This window comes from Manacus candei, unplaced genomic scaffold (genome assembly GCF_025592945.1).
Source record: "Manacus candei isolate 608988 ecotype Guabito, Panama unplaced genomic scaffold, ASM2559294v1 h1tg000027l, whole genome shotgun sequence".
NCBI classification, from domain to species: Eukaryota; Metazoa; Chordata; class Aves; order Passeriformes; family Pipridae; genus Manacus; species Manacus candei.
Window position 1 is genome coordinate 2,079,199 of NW_026138075.1, and position 15,592 is coordinate 2,094,790.

At 42.3% G+C, this 15,592-nt stretch overlaps 1 protein-coding gene across 4 annotated transcripts in view; it reads right to left on the reverse strand.

Moving 5' to 3' along the window:
• Window positions 1–238: 238 nt before the first annotated feature.
• TRIM36 (tripartite motif containing 36) overlaps window positions 239–15,592 on the reverse strand; it is a 36,732-nt gene continuing 21,378 nt past the window's right edge. For 3 of the 4 annotated variants that reach the window (XM_051789372.1, XM_051789369.1, XM_051789371.1), the window contains 7 exons: window positions 15,022–15,168; window positions 13,872–13,967; window positions 12,715–12,968; window positions 11,945–12,069; window positions 11,111–11,404; window positions 10,526–10,823; window positions 239–6,415 (listed from right to left, as the gene is read on the reverse strand). In XM_051789372.1, the coding sequence (XP_051645332.1) occupies window positions 6,061–6,415; window positions 10,526–10,823; window positions 11,111–11,404; window positions 11,945–12,069; window positions 12,715–12,968; window positions 13,872–13,967; window positions 15,022–15,168 (1,569 nt within the window). In that variant the 3' untranslated portion in view covers window positions 239–6,060. The remainder of the gene's footprint in view (window positions 6,416–10,525; window positions 10,824–11,110; window positions 11,405–11,944; window positions 12,070–12,714; window positions 12,969–13,871; window positions 13,968–15,021; window positions 15,169–15,592) is intronic. The other variant, XM_051789370.1, reaches the window with a different exon arrangement.

Here is a 15,592-nt window from a genome sequence, read left to right on the forward strand (position 1 = left end):
AAACATCCTGCAAACAGCAGCATTGACAAATGCAAACACTGAATTTTTCAAAGGTATGCCGATTTAAGCACTGGTACTAATTTTCAGAACTGCAGAGTAAGGCAGGTCCATCCAACCCGACGTTTCTCGGCAGAGCTGCTCAGGTTGGAGAGCCAAGTACCATCTGCTTCCTCTGCCAGGGAATGTGTAGGTCCCCTTGAAAATGCCCAAGAGCCAAGTTCCTTCTGGATGCACATTTTCTTTCCCCGACTGGGGAAGGAGGCTCAGGCAGCCAAGTTCCTAACATCAGCATCTTAAGTAGAAGCCTGGTACTTAGTCCAAACTAGACTCCTTAGTCCTCCTAAAATCAGAAGTACTGGTGTATGGGCAAACACAAGAAACAAAAGCAGTGCTTTCTCCCCTCAAGTAAGCTATTGTCATGTATTGCAGAAAACATTATTTCAACAAGGGTATTTCAGATGTAATAATGTGAATTACTAAGATACTGTATTTTCAGCTTTTATTAAAAAAAAAACAAGACATCACTTTTACATTTCAGAATATGTTTTAAACAAGGCCTTTCTGTTAAAGCTTTAGATTATCTAAAAAGTGTTTACACAATTCACACCTGTATGAAGCTTTGCAAGTCACACCATAGTCACCAAACAGCTATATTGCACAAAGATCCACACATTATCACACTATTTTTAGCTTAGTCTACATTGTAAAGTGCTGTTTCATAGGGATAAACTTGAAAAAATAATTATCTGGATAGGCAAGTACTGCTGAACTGCATTTTTGAAAGTTGACGCTTCCATGGTAGTGGAAAAAATATCACAACATGTTGTCAGTGCCTCTTGACAGTGTGGTTTTTTATTTAATAAGCTGAAGTAAGCACCAAAGAGTACTGTCTGGAATGCATACTAAGTATTCAAGTAACACCAAAAGCCAAACCAATTTTTAAACTCAGAATGAGATAAATTCAGATATATCAAAAGGTAGATAAAGGTTTAAAGTAGCATCAGTTTCTGTCCCGTAGAGTAAGTAATTGCATAGCAGAACACAGCCTAAATGAATTTAAAACTATAGTAGGAAAATAAAAACCTTAAATTTTTAATTTCTTACTTCTGTATTCTCAACCAGTAATCCCCTTTTTTAAATCAATGAGTCTGAGACACTGTCTTCATATCTAAGATAGAGTGTTCCATTTATGAATATTTCCATAAAGTAGCAAAAGGCCTGGTGATATCGATCCAGATGCTTATAAAGAATCTAAATATGGAACTGCAGAGTGCTAACCACAACATAAACCCTCAAATTTAGACCAATTTCTGAAACAGAGGAATCAAAAGTGAAACATTTCTCTAAGGAAGGAGATTTGGTCTGGAAACAAGAAATCAGAAAGTTCAACCCTATGATATAGCTTTAAGCCAATGTTCAATTTGGTAGATGAACCAACAAATGCCAATTATACAATAGGAGAAGTCACAGCTACTGAAGTGAGAATCCCTTCTCCGGGGTCTACTTGACTGCTGCACTCAAGTGTCACCTACTCAACAGAATGTATCAATATGTAAGAGTTTTCAGTGTTTGACTCATGTTTAATAAATATTGAAGGGTAAAAAAAGTGGGAGGAAGGAAAAGTTTTAAAAGTAGATAGACTTGCTGTGTCTCATTACAACTTTAATTTACTCCAAGACCTGGAAACAAACAAACAAACAAATGGTCATGTTTGTGTTACCTATGAAGCTACTCAGGAACATCCAGATCTAGAAGCGATTGACAAGCTGCAGAGGGCCCTCAGAACTTTGTGACTAGGTAAACAAGCATTATCAACATTAACAAATGCAAAACAACACACCGGGTGGGGAAATCCCTATGTGCAAAGCTTGTTTACAACTAACCATCAGGACTGCATGGAAAACAAGGGAGAAGAAGCTTCATCAACATCAGCTTAGTATCAACGAAAAAAGGCAAATACAATTTTAGGGCTATGGAAAGAAGGAAAACTCAAAATGTTTTCATCCCTCACAGCAACAGTATCTTATGGAGGGCTTCTTCAGTCAGCCTCAGAAGACGAGAAGAGGGCAATGGCTTCAATCCAGCAAGAGGAAAGATGAAGGAGAAGGAATGATGGAAATGAAAGGCTATGATGATAATCACCTATCACAAAAGAAATTACCCAAAGGATAACTAGTGGGGGACAACTTGCCTTTTCTCCTGCAGGAGAAAATTCCAGAAGATATCCCCTGCTTCACATCTGCTGCCTGGGACAGGAAAGTGTTTCTCACACAAGTCCACACTGAAGCTGGGGAGTGCACTTCCACACAGCCTTACCAAGATAGAAATACTTGCAGGTGAGACACAGAGAAGAAGTTGCCCTTGATGGGCCTTTCTAGCCCCAAGTGGGCTGTCATGCTCACCTTGGAGCAGACAACATTTCTGCCAAGTTTTTCTGACAGTGGCCACCAGTCAGAGGCTTAGGAGAGAGAACACTGGGAGGGGTGGATCTGTACAGATCAGATTAGTACAACAGTTCAGACAGCAAAGCCTACAAAAGTTTTGCATTATGGCCTACATTCATTTAACTGTATTGTGATTTTCAGGTCTCATTTCACAGCTCTACAGCTGTATACATGTACTTAGTAAGCATACTTCACACACATTCATCAAGACGAAACACTATCCCCAAATTACAAAGCATATCCCCAAATTACAAAGCATATCCCCAAATTAGAAAGCACCAAGTATTTATCAGAAACATCCTTCACTTTAGATCCTTACTTTTCCACAAGTTGACAGTGCAAGCAACCTATTCTTTTATATATAGGTTTCTATAAATAGAGGCAGTCCACCTCCATGTCCCGTAAGATCATGTAACAGATTCACCGGGAAGATAAGTCAAAACTTATGGAAGACAAGAAAGTAATCAGGGACAGCCAACATGAGTTCACATGCCTGATTCACCTGGTGGTCTTCTGTGACCATGTGACTGCATCAGTGGATAAGGGAAGAGTGACAGAAATCATATACCTGGACTTCTCTAAGGCTTTGACAGGCTCCCCCATAACATTCTTACCTCTAAACTTGAAAGATATGGGTTTGATTGGATGGACTGTTCAGTGGATAAGTAATTGGTTGGATAGCCACATCCAAAGAGTCACAGTCAATAGCTCGATGCCCAAGTGGAAACCAGTAATGAGTAGTGTCCCTCAAGGGTCTGCACTGGCACCAGTGTTCATGTGGATCTCATGAGGTTCCCCAAGACCAAGCACAAGGTCCTGCACCCAGATCCAGGTAATCCCCAGTATCAACACAGACTAGGGGATGGAGAGTAGCCCTACAGAAAGGTCTTGAGCATCCTAGTGGATGAAAATTTGGCCATGAACCAGCAACGTGTGCTTGCTGCACATAAAGTATCCTGGGCTACTGGGTGGCCATCAGGGTGATTCTCCCACTCTGTTCTACCAAGACCCCACCTGGAGCATTCAGCTCTAGGGCTCCCAGTACAGAGGAGAGACACAAAAATTGTCAGAGGGCTGGAACACCTCTCCTGTGAAGACAGGTTGAGAGAGCTGGAGTTGTTCAGCTGGGAGAAGAGAAGGCTCTGGAGAGACTTTATTACAGCCTTTCAATGTACAAAAAGGGCTTAAAAGAAAGATGGAGGAAAGGGGAGAGAGAGAGAGACTTTTTACCAAGGCCTGTAGAGACAGGACGAGGGGCAATGCTTTTAAACTAAAAGAGCTTAGATTTAGATTGGCTATAAGGAAGAAATTTTTAACAATAAGGGTGCTAAGACACTGGAGAAGGTTTCCCAGAGAAGCTGTGTTTTCCCATCTGTCATAGTTTGAAATTGGCCCCCCCCTGAGAGTTCGGGGGCTCAGAGGTGATTGGGTGCCAGGGCAGTGTTCCCTGGAGAGTAAATCACCATTCATCTTGTTTGCTTCTGCTGAAAAATCATATATCACAGCACCGGAAGCTGCTGGCAGTGTTTCTGTTGGTGTCTGCTGCGTGTGGGTGGAGAAGGCCAGGGGGTGGCTGGGCTCCTTCTTTCCCCCTCCGGGGGGGAAGGGGAGCCCTGCGGCCCCCAACTCTGCCTAGGCCAGAGTTAGAGGCAGCATTGGAGTGAGTGTTTGCGAGGGACGCGACTCACAGCACCTGAGGTAAGAGGAGAGAGGCAGGCTTTGCACCCAAGCCCTCCCCCCTCTCCTTTCTGCAGTTAAGCTGTGGAGGGGGGCTTTTTTTTCTTTCCTTTTGCTGTAAAGTGGAGGAGAGGCTCAGCATTTAAGCTGAGCCAAGAGATGGGCCGGAGAAGGAGGCTCGGCGCTCGGGAGAAGAATCCCAGGTGAAATTGGAGACAGGCCAAGAGCTCGGGAGTTCCCTGCTGAAGCTGACCGGGGGCAGCCGAGAACTGACTCGGAGGACACTTGATAAGCTGAACTACACTGCAACAGCCTACGGACCGAGGTATGAGACTGAGAAAGAGAGATCACGCAGCAGACCAAGGAGAACAGACTCAAAGCTATCTTCTTGGACTTTGTGAGGAGGAAAAACTTCCACAAACAGCTAGAGCTTGGTGAGGGGGGAGTGTTTGGGTTCCCTGAACACTCCCACAAGGGAGAGACTGGTTACTTAGCAGCCTGAAAAGGCTTCTCCTGGACTAAAGTTAAAGAGAGGGGCTTAAAAGGACTGATAGAAATGTAATATATATATATATATAGTTGGTATTAGTTTGTATAGTATTTATTTGTGTAAAATAAATGTATATACTTCCCCCTTCCCCTATAGAAGCCTCTGGCCTGAAAGTTTCTCTCTGGTGTTGGGATAAATTATGGGAAGGTGTGGGGGGAAGCCTGGAAATTGGATTTTGGATTTCTAATGTGGCTCAAATTGTCATCCCTGGAAGTGTTCAAGGTCAGGTTGGACATAGCTTTGAGCAACCTGGTCAAGTGGAAGGTGTCCCTGCTATGACATGAGCATTGGAACTAGACAGTCTTTAAAGGTCCCTTCCAAACCAAGCTATTCTGTGTTTCTATGATTCTAGGAAAAACTACTGTGTGATACAGTTTTTAACATTACAGGAACAGAAAGTTGAAGGGAGACATCCTTTAAGGCAGAAATTAGGTCTCAAAACTTAATCAGTGCACTTTTAACATTCTTACTAAGAAAAACCCAAGCTGCTACTAGACAAAAAAAATTAACCTATAAGAGTGAGTATTAAAAGGAAAACCTGATTTTTTTTTCAAGTTCACATATGATTACTCAAGTCAATAACCCCCTTGGTTTTGCTTAAATACCAGGTACTATTATTCACAAATGCAAATACTTCTGATTTTTTACTCCAAATTCTGACTTTTAAGGTTAAATTGCACTTTATTTTAAATAGCTTATAGTAAAAGCATGGAAGAGTAAAGAAACTTACCATTATGCCACCAACTATATGACACCATGTGTCAGAACTTGAGTTTTAGCTTACAATCACATTAAAGGTATACAACATGCAATCATATTCAAGTTTACCTTCCTCTTTCCAAGTATAACTTAAATGTTCAACAGCATTTCTGATTTCTTCCTGTTTTATATTGCATTTTTTAGAATGCTATTTTGTGCTGAAAGGCCCAACTGGTGCTCAGGGGTTAACAGGAAAACATTTGACCCCTCAGAGGCATTCAGGTAGATTTCTTAAAAGAAGAATAGCAATCACTCACTGTCAGCTTTGACTTCATTAAATACAAAACTGACTATGTAAGGATTTAAGTTAAATAAAAGGCAGATTTCTACCCCTGAAGAGTAAGTTTTGGTTGCTAGTCCTGAAGAGTAAATTTTGGTTGCTAGTCAAACTTCTTCCCTGCTTCCCCCAGGAAAAAAATCTGTGGAGGACAGCATTGCACAGATCACAAGAAAGGCAGGAGAATTCCTTTAGTGCGGAAAGTGCCTGGACCATTTATCTCAAAAAAACATGGGCCAGAGGCTTGTGAGCAACACGTAGGTAGAATATAATTAATCAGGACTGAAAACTAAGGTAGAATTCTTCTGCTTTCATTTTCCACCTCAGAACAGCAATGGGAAGAGATCACTGCACTAGATGTCGTCATTGTACTCCCTGTACTTTGCTGTGGCAGCTTCCTCAAGATGAACTGCAGCACCACCCATTAAAGCAAAGGCTGGGTACATTATGCCAGAGCAATCCACCTCGCACTCATAAAGGCATTTCATACGGCCTGCATCATAAAACCCTACCCTGCCTCTGTCACAGTCAAGGCAAATGCCCAAGCATGACGGCAGGGGAAGGATTCTGCTTGCTGGATCCTTGAGAGCAGCAGGTGTAGTGGGGATAAAGAACTTCTTCATGCCTAAAGTGACCAGTGTGCAAGGCTGTGATGAGTCAAAGAAGGCATCTTCACTCCCACTGTCATGACCACTGTCTTGCTCGTATCTGGAACAGAAAAACAACCATGTGCATTTGTCAAATTCTGAAGCGATGCGAACTGGAGAAAACATGTTTATAAGAAAGGAAACACCACACGATCACCCACAAAAACCTCAAAGAATATCAGAGAATCATAGAATACCCTGAGTTTGAAGGGACCCACAAGGATCATCAAAGTCTGACTCCTGGCCCTGCCCAGGACAACCCCAATAATCAAATCACGTGCCTGAGAGCATTGTCCAAACACTTCTTGAACTCTGTCAGGCTTGGTGCTGTGACCACTTCCCTGGGGAGCCTGTTCCAGTTCCTGACCACCCTCTGGGTGAAAAACCTTATCCTAATATCCAGCCTAAACCTCCCAACACAGCATTATGCCGTTCCCTTGGGTGCTGTCGCTGGTCACCAGGAAGAAAAGATTTGTACCTGTCCCTCCGCTTCCCCTCAGTTTCCTGTTCCCCAGGCTGAACAAGCCAAATGACCTCAGACGCTCCTCATACAGCTTCACTTCTAGACTCTTCAACATCATCATAGCCCTCCTTTGGATGCTAACAGCTTAATGTCTTTTTTGTATTATGGTGCCCAAAACTGCACACAGGACTCGAGGTGACACCACATCAGTGCAGAGCAGAGAGGGACAATCCTGTCCCTTAACCAGCTGGCGATGCTTTGCCTGATGCCCCCCACGACACGGATGGCCCTCCTGGTTGCCAGGGCACTGCTGACTCATATTCAACTTGCTGTTGATCAGGACCCCCTGGTCCCTTTCCATGGCACTGCTTTCCATCCCCAGCATCTCATTCCCCAGTCTGTCCGTGTATCCAGGCTTCCCCCATCCCAGGTTTAGAATTCAGCACATCTTTCTTAACCTTCATAGGGTTGGTGATTGTCCACTCCTCTAATTCATCGAGATCTCTCTGCAGGGCCTTTAAGGAGTAAACATCTTCTCCCAATTTAGTATCAGCAGCAAATTTACTTAATGTACCTTTGAGACCTGCATCCATTTGAGAAGATATTGAAGAGAACTGGGCCGAGGAGAGAGCCCTGTGGAACCTCACTGGTAACCAGTCACCAGCCTGATGCTACCCCATTCACTAAAACTCTTTGTGCCCAATCCATAAGCCAGTTGCTCACCCAACACAGAATTTATTTATGCAGCAGTGCACTGGGTGTTTCATCCAGAAGGATCCTGGGAGAAGCAGTATCAACAGCTTTACTGAAATACAAAGAGACTACAAGTGGCTTCCCTTGGTCAGCTAGGTGGGTTACCTTTGTCATGAAAGGAAAGTAAGTTTTTCAAGAAGGACTTCCCCCTGGTGAACCTGTGCTGGCAGTGACTGATGACTGCACTGTCCTTCAGGTTTTGTTCAGTAATTCCCAGAATAATCCTCTCCGTAATTTTACCAGTCACTGAAGCGAGACTGACAGGCCTGTAGCTACCAGATTCATCCTTCCTGCCCTTCTCAAAAACCAGAACATTTAACAGCTTCCAGTTGACTGAGACCTCTAAAGACCACTGAAATACTAGCGAGATCTCACAAGGACACCAACCAACTCAGTACCCTAAAGGTGAATCCCCTCAAGCCTCACAGACTTATAGAGATTCAGGTGGAACGGAAAATCCTGCACAAGTTTGGGGTTGGCTGGGAGTTGATCATTCTCACAGTCATAGTCCTCAAGCTCTGGGACCCCTAGAGTCCATCACCCTGGTGTTGAAAACTGAGGTGAATAAAGCACTAAACACCTCTGCCTTATCTATGCTCCTGTTAGTGAGGTGACCATCCCCATCTTGTAATGGGCCAATGTTATTTCTGACTGCTTTTGGCTATTAAATTTTTTTTAAAAACCCTCATTTTATTATCCCCCACAATATTGGCCAGCTTCAATTCCAATTGGACTTTGGCCATGTGAATTTTCTCCCTACAGTAGCGAGTGGCAACTCTGTATTTCTCCCATGATGCCCAATCTTGCTTTCATTGGTCTTACTTTCTTTTTTTGCCTGAAGTCTAGAAGATCCCTGCTCAGCCAAGTCAGCCTTCTGCCTTGCCTGCTTGACTTCTGAAATTTTGGAATTGCCTGGTCCTGTGCCCTTAGCAGGTGGTGCTTAAAAAATGATCAGCATCTTCAATAGCATTTTCTCAGGGGACCTTACTCACTAGTTCCCTGAGCAGCCTGAAGTCTGTTCTCTTCCTGTCCAGAGCTGAAGCTTTGCTGGCACTTTTCCTCCTGACAACAGATATTTTAAGTTCAATTACTTTGTGGTTGCTGTGGCCAAGACAGCCACCAATCACCAATTCATTCATGAGACTCTCACTGCTAAAAAAGAACAAATCAAGGAGGGCACCTTTCTTAGTCAGTTCCCTTAGTACCTGTACCGTAAGGTTATCATCCATGTGTTTTAGGAGTCTTCTGGACCTGTCTGTGCCAGCTGTGTGATGCTCCCTATTAACATCTGGCAAGGTGAAGTCCCCCATAAGGACAAGCACAATTGATGGAGAGATGTCCCCTGGTTCCTTAAAGAATAATTCATCAGTGTCATCATCTTTGCTGGGTGGCTTGTAGTAGACTCCCAGGATGACATCTACTTTGTCCCTTAATCCTTACCTAGAGGTTCTCAACTGTGCCATCACCAACTGCAAGCTCCATACATTCCAGCCCCTCCATTACACACAACACCACCCCACTGCCTCGCCTGCCCTGCCTGTCCCTCCTGAAGAGCCTGCAACCATCCACAGTGGCACACCAGTCACAGGACTCCTCTCACCAGGCATTGCTTACACCAGTGATACACACCTAAGCCAGGAAGGAAGACACATTTAGTAGGTGGAGAACACTCACTTGGGCCACTTCAAATAATAAACTCTAATAAGGACAAGACCACAAAAGGCTTTACTAAGGAGCGGATGTGTCTAAACGTAGTTTTGCTGGGCAATCATTAATGAACCTACAGGTATAGTAAATTAGCTAACTTGAGAAGTAATTTAGCAGAAATTACTAATTCTTACAGATAAGATAATGTCCAGTGAGTTCTCCATACTGCTGCTATATTACAGTATCTTTAAAATTCACAACAAAAGATAGTGGCTTAGTGGTTTAATTTTTGGGGCTTTTTTTTAAGCGCTCTGTCTGAAGGCTTTTCTGGACCACTTCCCATATGGTTACTGGATAAGGTCCTAGCCATATTTGCTCAGTCTACATGTTTTTCCCCCGACCTCTGTCCAATAAAGACATACCAGAAAAGCACACATTTTTCAGTGCAGGCAATCCCTACCTAGGGATTCCAGGGGTTTCAGTTTCAGGGGCTTTGAGCAGCAGTTGGATATGCGTTGGCTAAAGTTTTGCAGATACATGTGTTGATAAGGAAAAAGAAATCAAGAAATTTGGATCTAATTTTTCACTTTGCAAAAATGCTCCGACTTTAATCAGCTCAAGATCGAGTTGACACACTTCCAGTGTGCTACACAGGTGGAAGCCAATATATTTGTTAAATTTCTGAAAAAGAGTCCCCAGGAGATAGCCTCCCAGCCTGCAGTTCCTACACATATCCAGGCTTGCTACAACTGTAATTAAGAGATGGATATCTTTTTATTAGTTTGCCCACTGAACTTTGGCTTGTGCTTAGTACTGTAGCACTCCAGTACTGTATGTAAGCATACAGCCTGGGATAAGCCAGTGACTTGGAATCCACTGTGAAGGAAGCTACTGCAAAAATATGCAAATATGCACAGTGAACATTGTACCTCTGAATGGCTGCCAAATCCAGTAAAGGGGATTCCCTAAGGGAATTAAGGCAGAGTCTTACCACTGATAATTAAGCATTGCTTCGAACTTACAACTTTCGCTTTTTTTTTTTAACCTTCTTGCTTTAACTGACATACCTTTACATCTACAGGAATCTGACTTCTTTCCTAAAAAGAAACAAAATAGGACTCTGGATATCAGAACATCTTCCTGTTAACAGGAGGGATGAACAGGACAACCTGCTTATACCATGTTCTTCAAACCACTTTTCACTGGTTAGGCTCACCTTGCATACTGAGACCAGACTTGCCCTTAATTTACTTTTTAAACAGCCATCTCCTTATACAGAGTATACATTAAGCAGAGTCTGCAATTTACCTTGGGCTGGTCACATCATGGGTACTGTGGAACAATTTCTGTATCTTGTTGCTAGGAACAACTCCCACTTTTACCAGGTATGAATAGGCTTCCACACGAAAGGCCCAGAAGTGCTTCCCTTTGGCAATCCCAGTGTCACCAATGATGTAATCCAGGGTTGTGTAACATCCAACCTGCAGGCGCTCAGATCCCAGCAGTAAAGGAAATCCAGCCCTACTTTCCACAGAGGTTCTTCTTGGGTTCAGCTGGAGATGTTCATTGTTGTACCCACATTTGTCATCAAAAAGAAAACTGAAAACTGAAAAACAGTATCCCAAAAAAATTCTGCTTAGTTAACTATTTGGCCTTCTGTGCTTATAAACTACATTATAAGTCACACTGGCATTAGAATTTCTCACTTTTAAACACTACCAGGAATGTCATGCAAGCAACCAGTCTCTGTATGTTACCTACTTAACTTTTAATAGAGCTTCTAAACATTTATGCAACTGGTAACCATGTAGTGGACATCTGGGAGCTACTGGAAAGTACTTACAGCTCTTAACACTGACAGACACAGAATCACCACATAAGAAAACCCAATACCTGGAGCTGGAGGTGTACGCAAAATAACTTCTCGGCTCCAAGGGCTACAGATGGACCCTTTATATCCTCGAACTCTAAAGGCATAGCTGCTGTCATCATCTAGATCAGACACTACTTTGCTCTTGCCACAAACTTCAGTCTTCTGCCATGTCACATTCTCCTCTTCTCTATTAAGCTTATGATACTCAAGAACATAGATGTCAGCTGAGTCTGTCTTCCCAGGGCATTCCCAACTGATCAGAGCTTGGTTGTACATTCTGCTCTGCTCTTCATTGATTTCTGGTATTTCTAGACCTGAAATAAATGAGAAAAAAACCACTCAAATTTAGATATACTTTGTTTTAGAATTAACCATCCAACCCATTTGTTGAGTGGCTATAGCCCTGTGTAAGGAGTGAATCTGACTCACTCAGTTAAAGAGAGCAGATGAGGGTGGTTTTCTGTTCGTGCACTTAAGTAAATCTCTTAATTTTTGTTTCTACTTTGAAAAGCTCAAGCCTTTATTTCTGGCAGCCAAAAAATAAATGTATTAAAACCTATTATTTTCTGCCATGCAATAAGAAGTTTCTAGGAAGACCGAGTATGATGTAACTACAATATTTTGGAAGCAAGTGTAAACTGGTACTGAATTCAACGGCATCTTAGCTTCCTTATGAAAGCTGAAGATAACACTGCTGCCAGGTAATGTTTTCAGGATTACAGACACAGAAGGGACAATGCAAGTCACATCACAAGACTGAGCTCTGCAACTGCTGCCCTGGGTAAGTTCTGCCTTTCCCCAGAGAAGCCCTTAAAGCCATAACTTGAGAAAGACTTGATGCCCTCAGAATTTACCATTGGAATGGAAGGACAAGTCACCAAGGATGTCTTCTTGCTTAGCAATGTCCACCACAAAGTCTTCAAAAGTAGTTTCAGCTGCTGGCCTAAAGGTCTTCAGAGATTCAGTAGCTTTTTGGATTCTGAAAACAGAAGCAGCAGAAATAGCAGAAGAGAGAAAAGGGAATTCAAGTAGGCATTCCTTAAAGTAAAAATGCTAGTTTGTGCTTAAAAAAAGTTCCACTTTCATGTACTTACTGATGTCTCCCAGAAATTTTTGTCTCTCTAGACAGAATTCAAATGCAAAATTTAAAGGCCTTTTGTACATCAGTGTAAACATGATACACAGGTAATTGTTCAGGTGGGAAAGCATTTAAACAATTTGGAGCATTATGTTCAAAGAACAACATAGATGTGAAGGGCTAGTAGAGAACATAATATCAAAGAGCTTAAAGCCAGAAGAAACCTGCTAGATTAACTTGCAAGTACCTGATACAATCTCTGAGCAAAGGAATTTGTCAGGGAGCCGAACAGACTACCCTTCCACTGCAATCCCACTGAACAGGGCTAGGCACTGTTGCAGGACAGAGTTCTTACTCTCCTGTGTGTTGTTTCCTAATGCACACTCTACTGTAGCAATTTCGACTGAACAGTAACAGGACCATTTCCTGAGCCTCTGAAGTGTAAGGTACTGTGTTCAGTACTTTGCTAGCAGGTGCCAAAAGAACACAAGTCCTGGAAGTCCTGGAACAGTACCTGTATCTCAAACACAATATATTTTAAGATACCTGACATGAAGTTGTTTTGCTGTTTGAACAAAACAAGAGGGATCAGTTTCTTTAAGCACTTCTTGAGCATATCCTACAAGGCCATTATTTTCCAGGAGCCCTTGATATTCTTCCACCTGCGTTTGCAATTTTTCCAGCCTTATATTCTTAGAAGTTTCAATTGCCCTAAGAGCTGCAGATTTCTTCTCTTCCAGAACATGATATAATTTCTCAAAGCTCTGAGATGCTTCTTGTTTAGCTCTTTCACTGTTGCACTAGGAGCAAACAAAAGACATTTTAGACAGATTCCACAGCACTGTGGCTCTGTACAGAAACATACTTAAGTTTGTTCAAGATATCATAGTGATCTAATCATCCATTTCACAGACAACACTAATGAGCTTTGTTACGCTCTTTAGCACTGAAAATGAGATCAGCACTGCACCCAAGCTAGTCAGCATTTACTATCTTAACACAGAGAATGAAGAGTAGGAAGGTATTCCTCTGATTATATCTTGAGTTCTACCTTACATTTGTCAAAACAGCTCATGAAAAAGCACTTAAAAACAGGTCAATCTCTGGAATCCTCATGCACAAGAGCTATGTGCTCTTCCACCTTCCCTATAACTCTGAACCGAGGATCCAGCCGAGTTTCTCATGTATACCCTCTGAACTATAATGTCCTTTCTGACTACTGCCCTCAATAAAAGGAACTGCAAAGCACAGAGGCAATCTGTAATCAAGATACACAGAAGCTCCTCCAACTTCTCTTTTGTGTTTTTCAGCTTGTGTGTGAGGTTCCAGCTGTGACTCTTCTGCAGGGAGATTTTGCCCTTAATTCTGACCTCCTCAAGGCAAACAGGCAGTCTAAATGGTGCAGCACTGTTAATACACAAATGCCATAAGTCCAACGCACCTGCCTTTGGTTAAGGTATCAATTAAGCTTTGTTTTATTTAAATTTACAGAGGTACACAAAAATTGCCTTTCCTCTGTATGCTTCCCTATTTCCCACATTGACATGGTTAGGTCTTACCTCACTGTTAACACAATTTGTTCAGAAACTGCTTTACTACTTAACTGAAAAAAAACAAAGTTTGCAACACTTCACTGAAAACAGTTTTGAGTCCTTGCTGTGTCTCTAAGGGGCATCTCCAGACAACCTGCAAGCCACTCTTACCTCTGTTTCTTTCAGCAGCAGATCCAGCTGTGTGATGTGAGCTTTCACCTGGCTTTCCTTACTGATAAGGTACTCGATATCTTTTGAAAGCTTCTCCTGTTGAAATAAAACAGTAAGATGGCAGAATAAGGGTATCCACCACAAAGTGACAACCAGCACAGGCAGGTCATCAAGCTAGTGCTCAGTTTACATAGCCACAAGGACAACAGCCTACAACCAGTTATGAGCAGCAACCCTGTGGAGAATTGCTTGGTGACCTGAGGTGACTGCACAGGGACAGCAGGACTGGGGACACAGCCTTGAAGGACAAGAGGTAACAGTGTCAGCAGGCTCATTCCTCTCCAGCCACCCAGGAGTCACACTCTCTTAGGTCAGGAACACGAGGCTTCAGGACATTAATAAAACTTACAGAAAAGAGTTGTTAGTTATTAAAATCATTTGTAGTAAAATATGCTAGAAAAATGAGTGGATCAAATGACAGTATTATGAGGGTGTCTGTACTTCCTTAGTTGCAAGAGTTAGCAGTTGTACAGGAAAAGCCTTGCAAAGTGCTGAGGAGGCCAAAGAGCACAACGCAGGCTAGTCTGTTTTGGTTTTTTTTTTCTCTCCTGTGAGCAAGGGAGGAAGAAAAGGAAAAGGAGGAAATAGGAGCAATCATCATTTATTAACAAAGCAATGTTTGCAAGTTTTCCCTGTTGTGCTTTGTTTAGGAAATTAACAGCTACGCAACTTCAGAAACATTCAAGGTCCCAACAGATACTTCTGATGCAAACTCTTCAGAAGTGCTTCTGAAATATCGGCTACCCCAAGCTACCAGAATATTTATATTAAAAAAAATTGACTGCAAAGTGTTAACTGCTTAAACTTTTTGCATTGTATGTACTGCTGTACAGTTGGCTAAGATTAGGTGAAAGCACTTGTAAGGGTTTATGTTTCAAGCCTCACAGAAAACACAGAGTAGTTTCTAAGACATGAACTACGTTACGCTAATATGTACATTAACCAATGTTGCACAAGAGCATGCCTCAAGAGTAGTTCAGGGTCTCCTAAACACATGTCCTGGCTTCCAGCCAGAGGGAGTTTGCCCTTACACCAGAAGCTCAATACTCTTCCTCGTCTTAAAGCCAGGTCCAATGATATTTACTTTTACCTTAAGGGTTTTGTAGGCAGTGCTCATGGTTGTTACTCTATGGTTTGCATGACATCCACCCAGTTTACAGAGATGACAAACAGGCCTTCTGCAGATTTCACAGTACATGTTTACCCTCTCCATTTCATGTTCTGGACACATCAAAATCTGTGTGGGGGGGAGAAAAAGCAGAAAGAATACAGATTTACTTTATAAAACCGAGGTGCTCAACAAACCATCAAAGCAATTAACCCAAAGCAGCCTGAGATTTCATCAGTGGATTTTCTTTATAGTCAGTTTATCTTCCACATATTATATTTGTCAATGTCACATAGTTTCACAAGGTTTACGTCTAACAATGTACCCAACATGTCATGTAGCCTCCATACCGCAACCAACCCTTTTGCTAATCCCTGCCCAAGTTGTTTGCATGCCTCCAGCTCCCTACACTCCTGATCAGAGATGTAAATGCAATGTATAACATACCCGGCCTGTCAAACAAATAAACAAACAAAAAACCCGAACAAAACAAAACAAAACAAACAAACAAACCAAACGAAACCAAAACCAAAAGCAAACAAACAAAAAACCC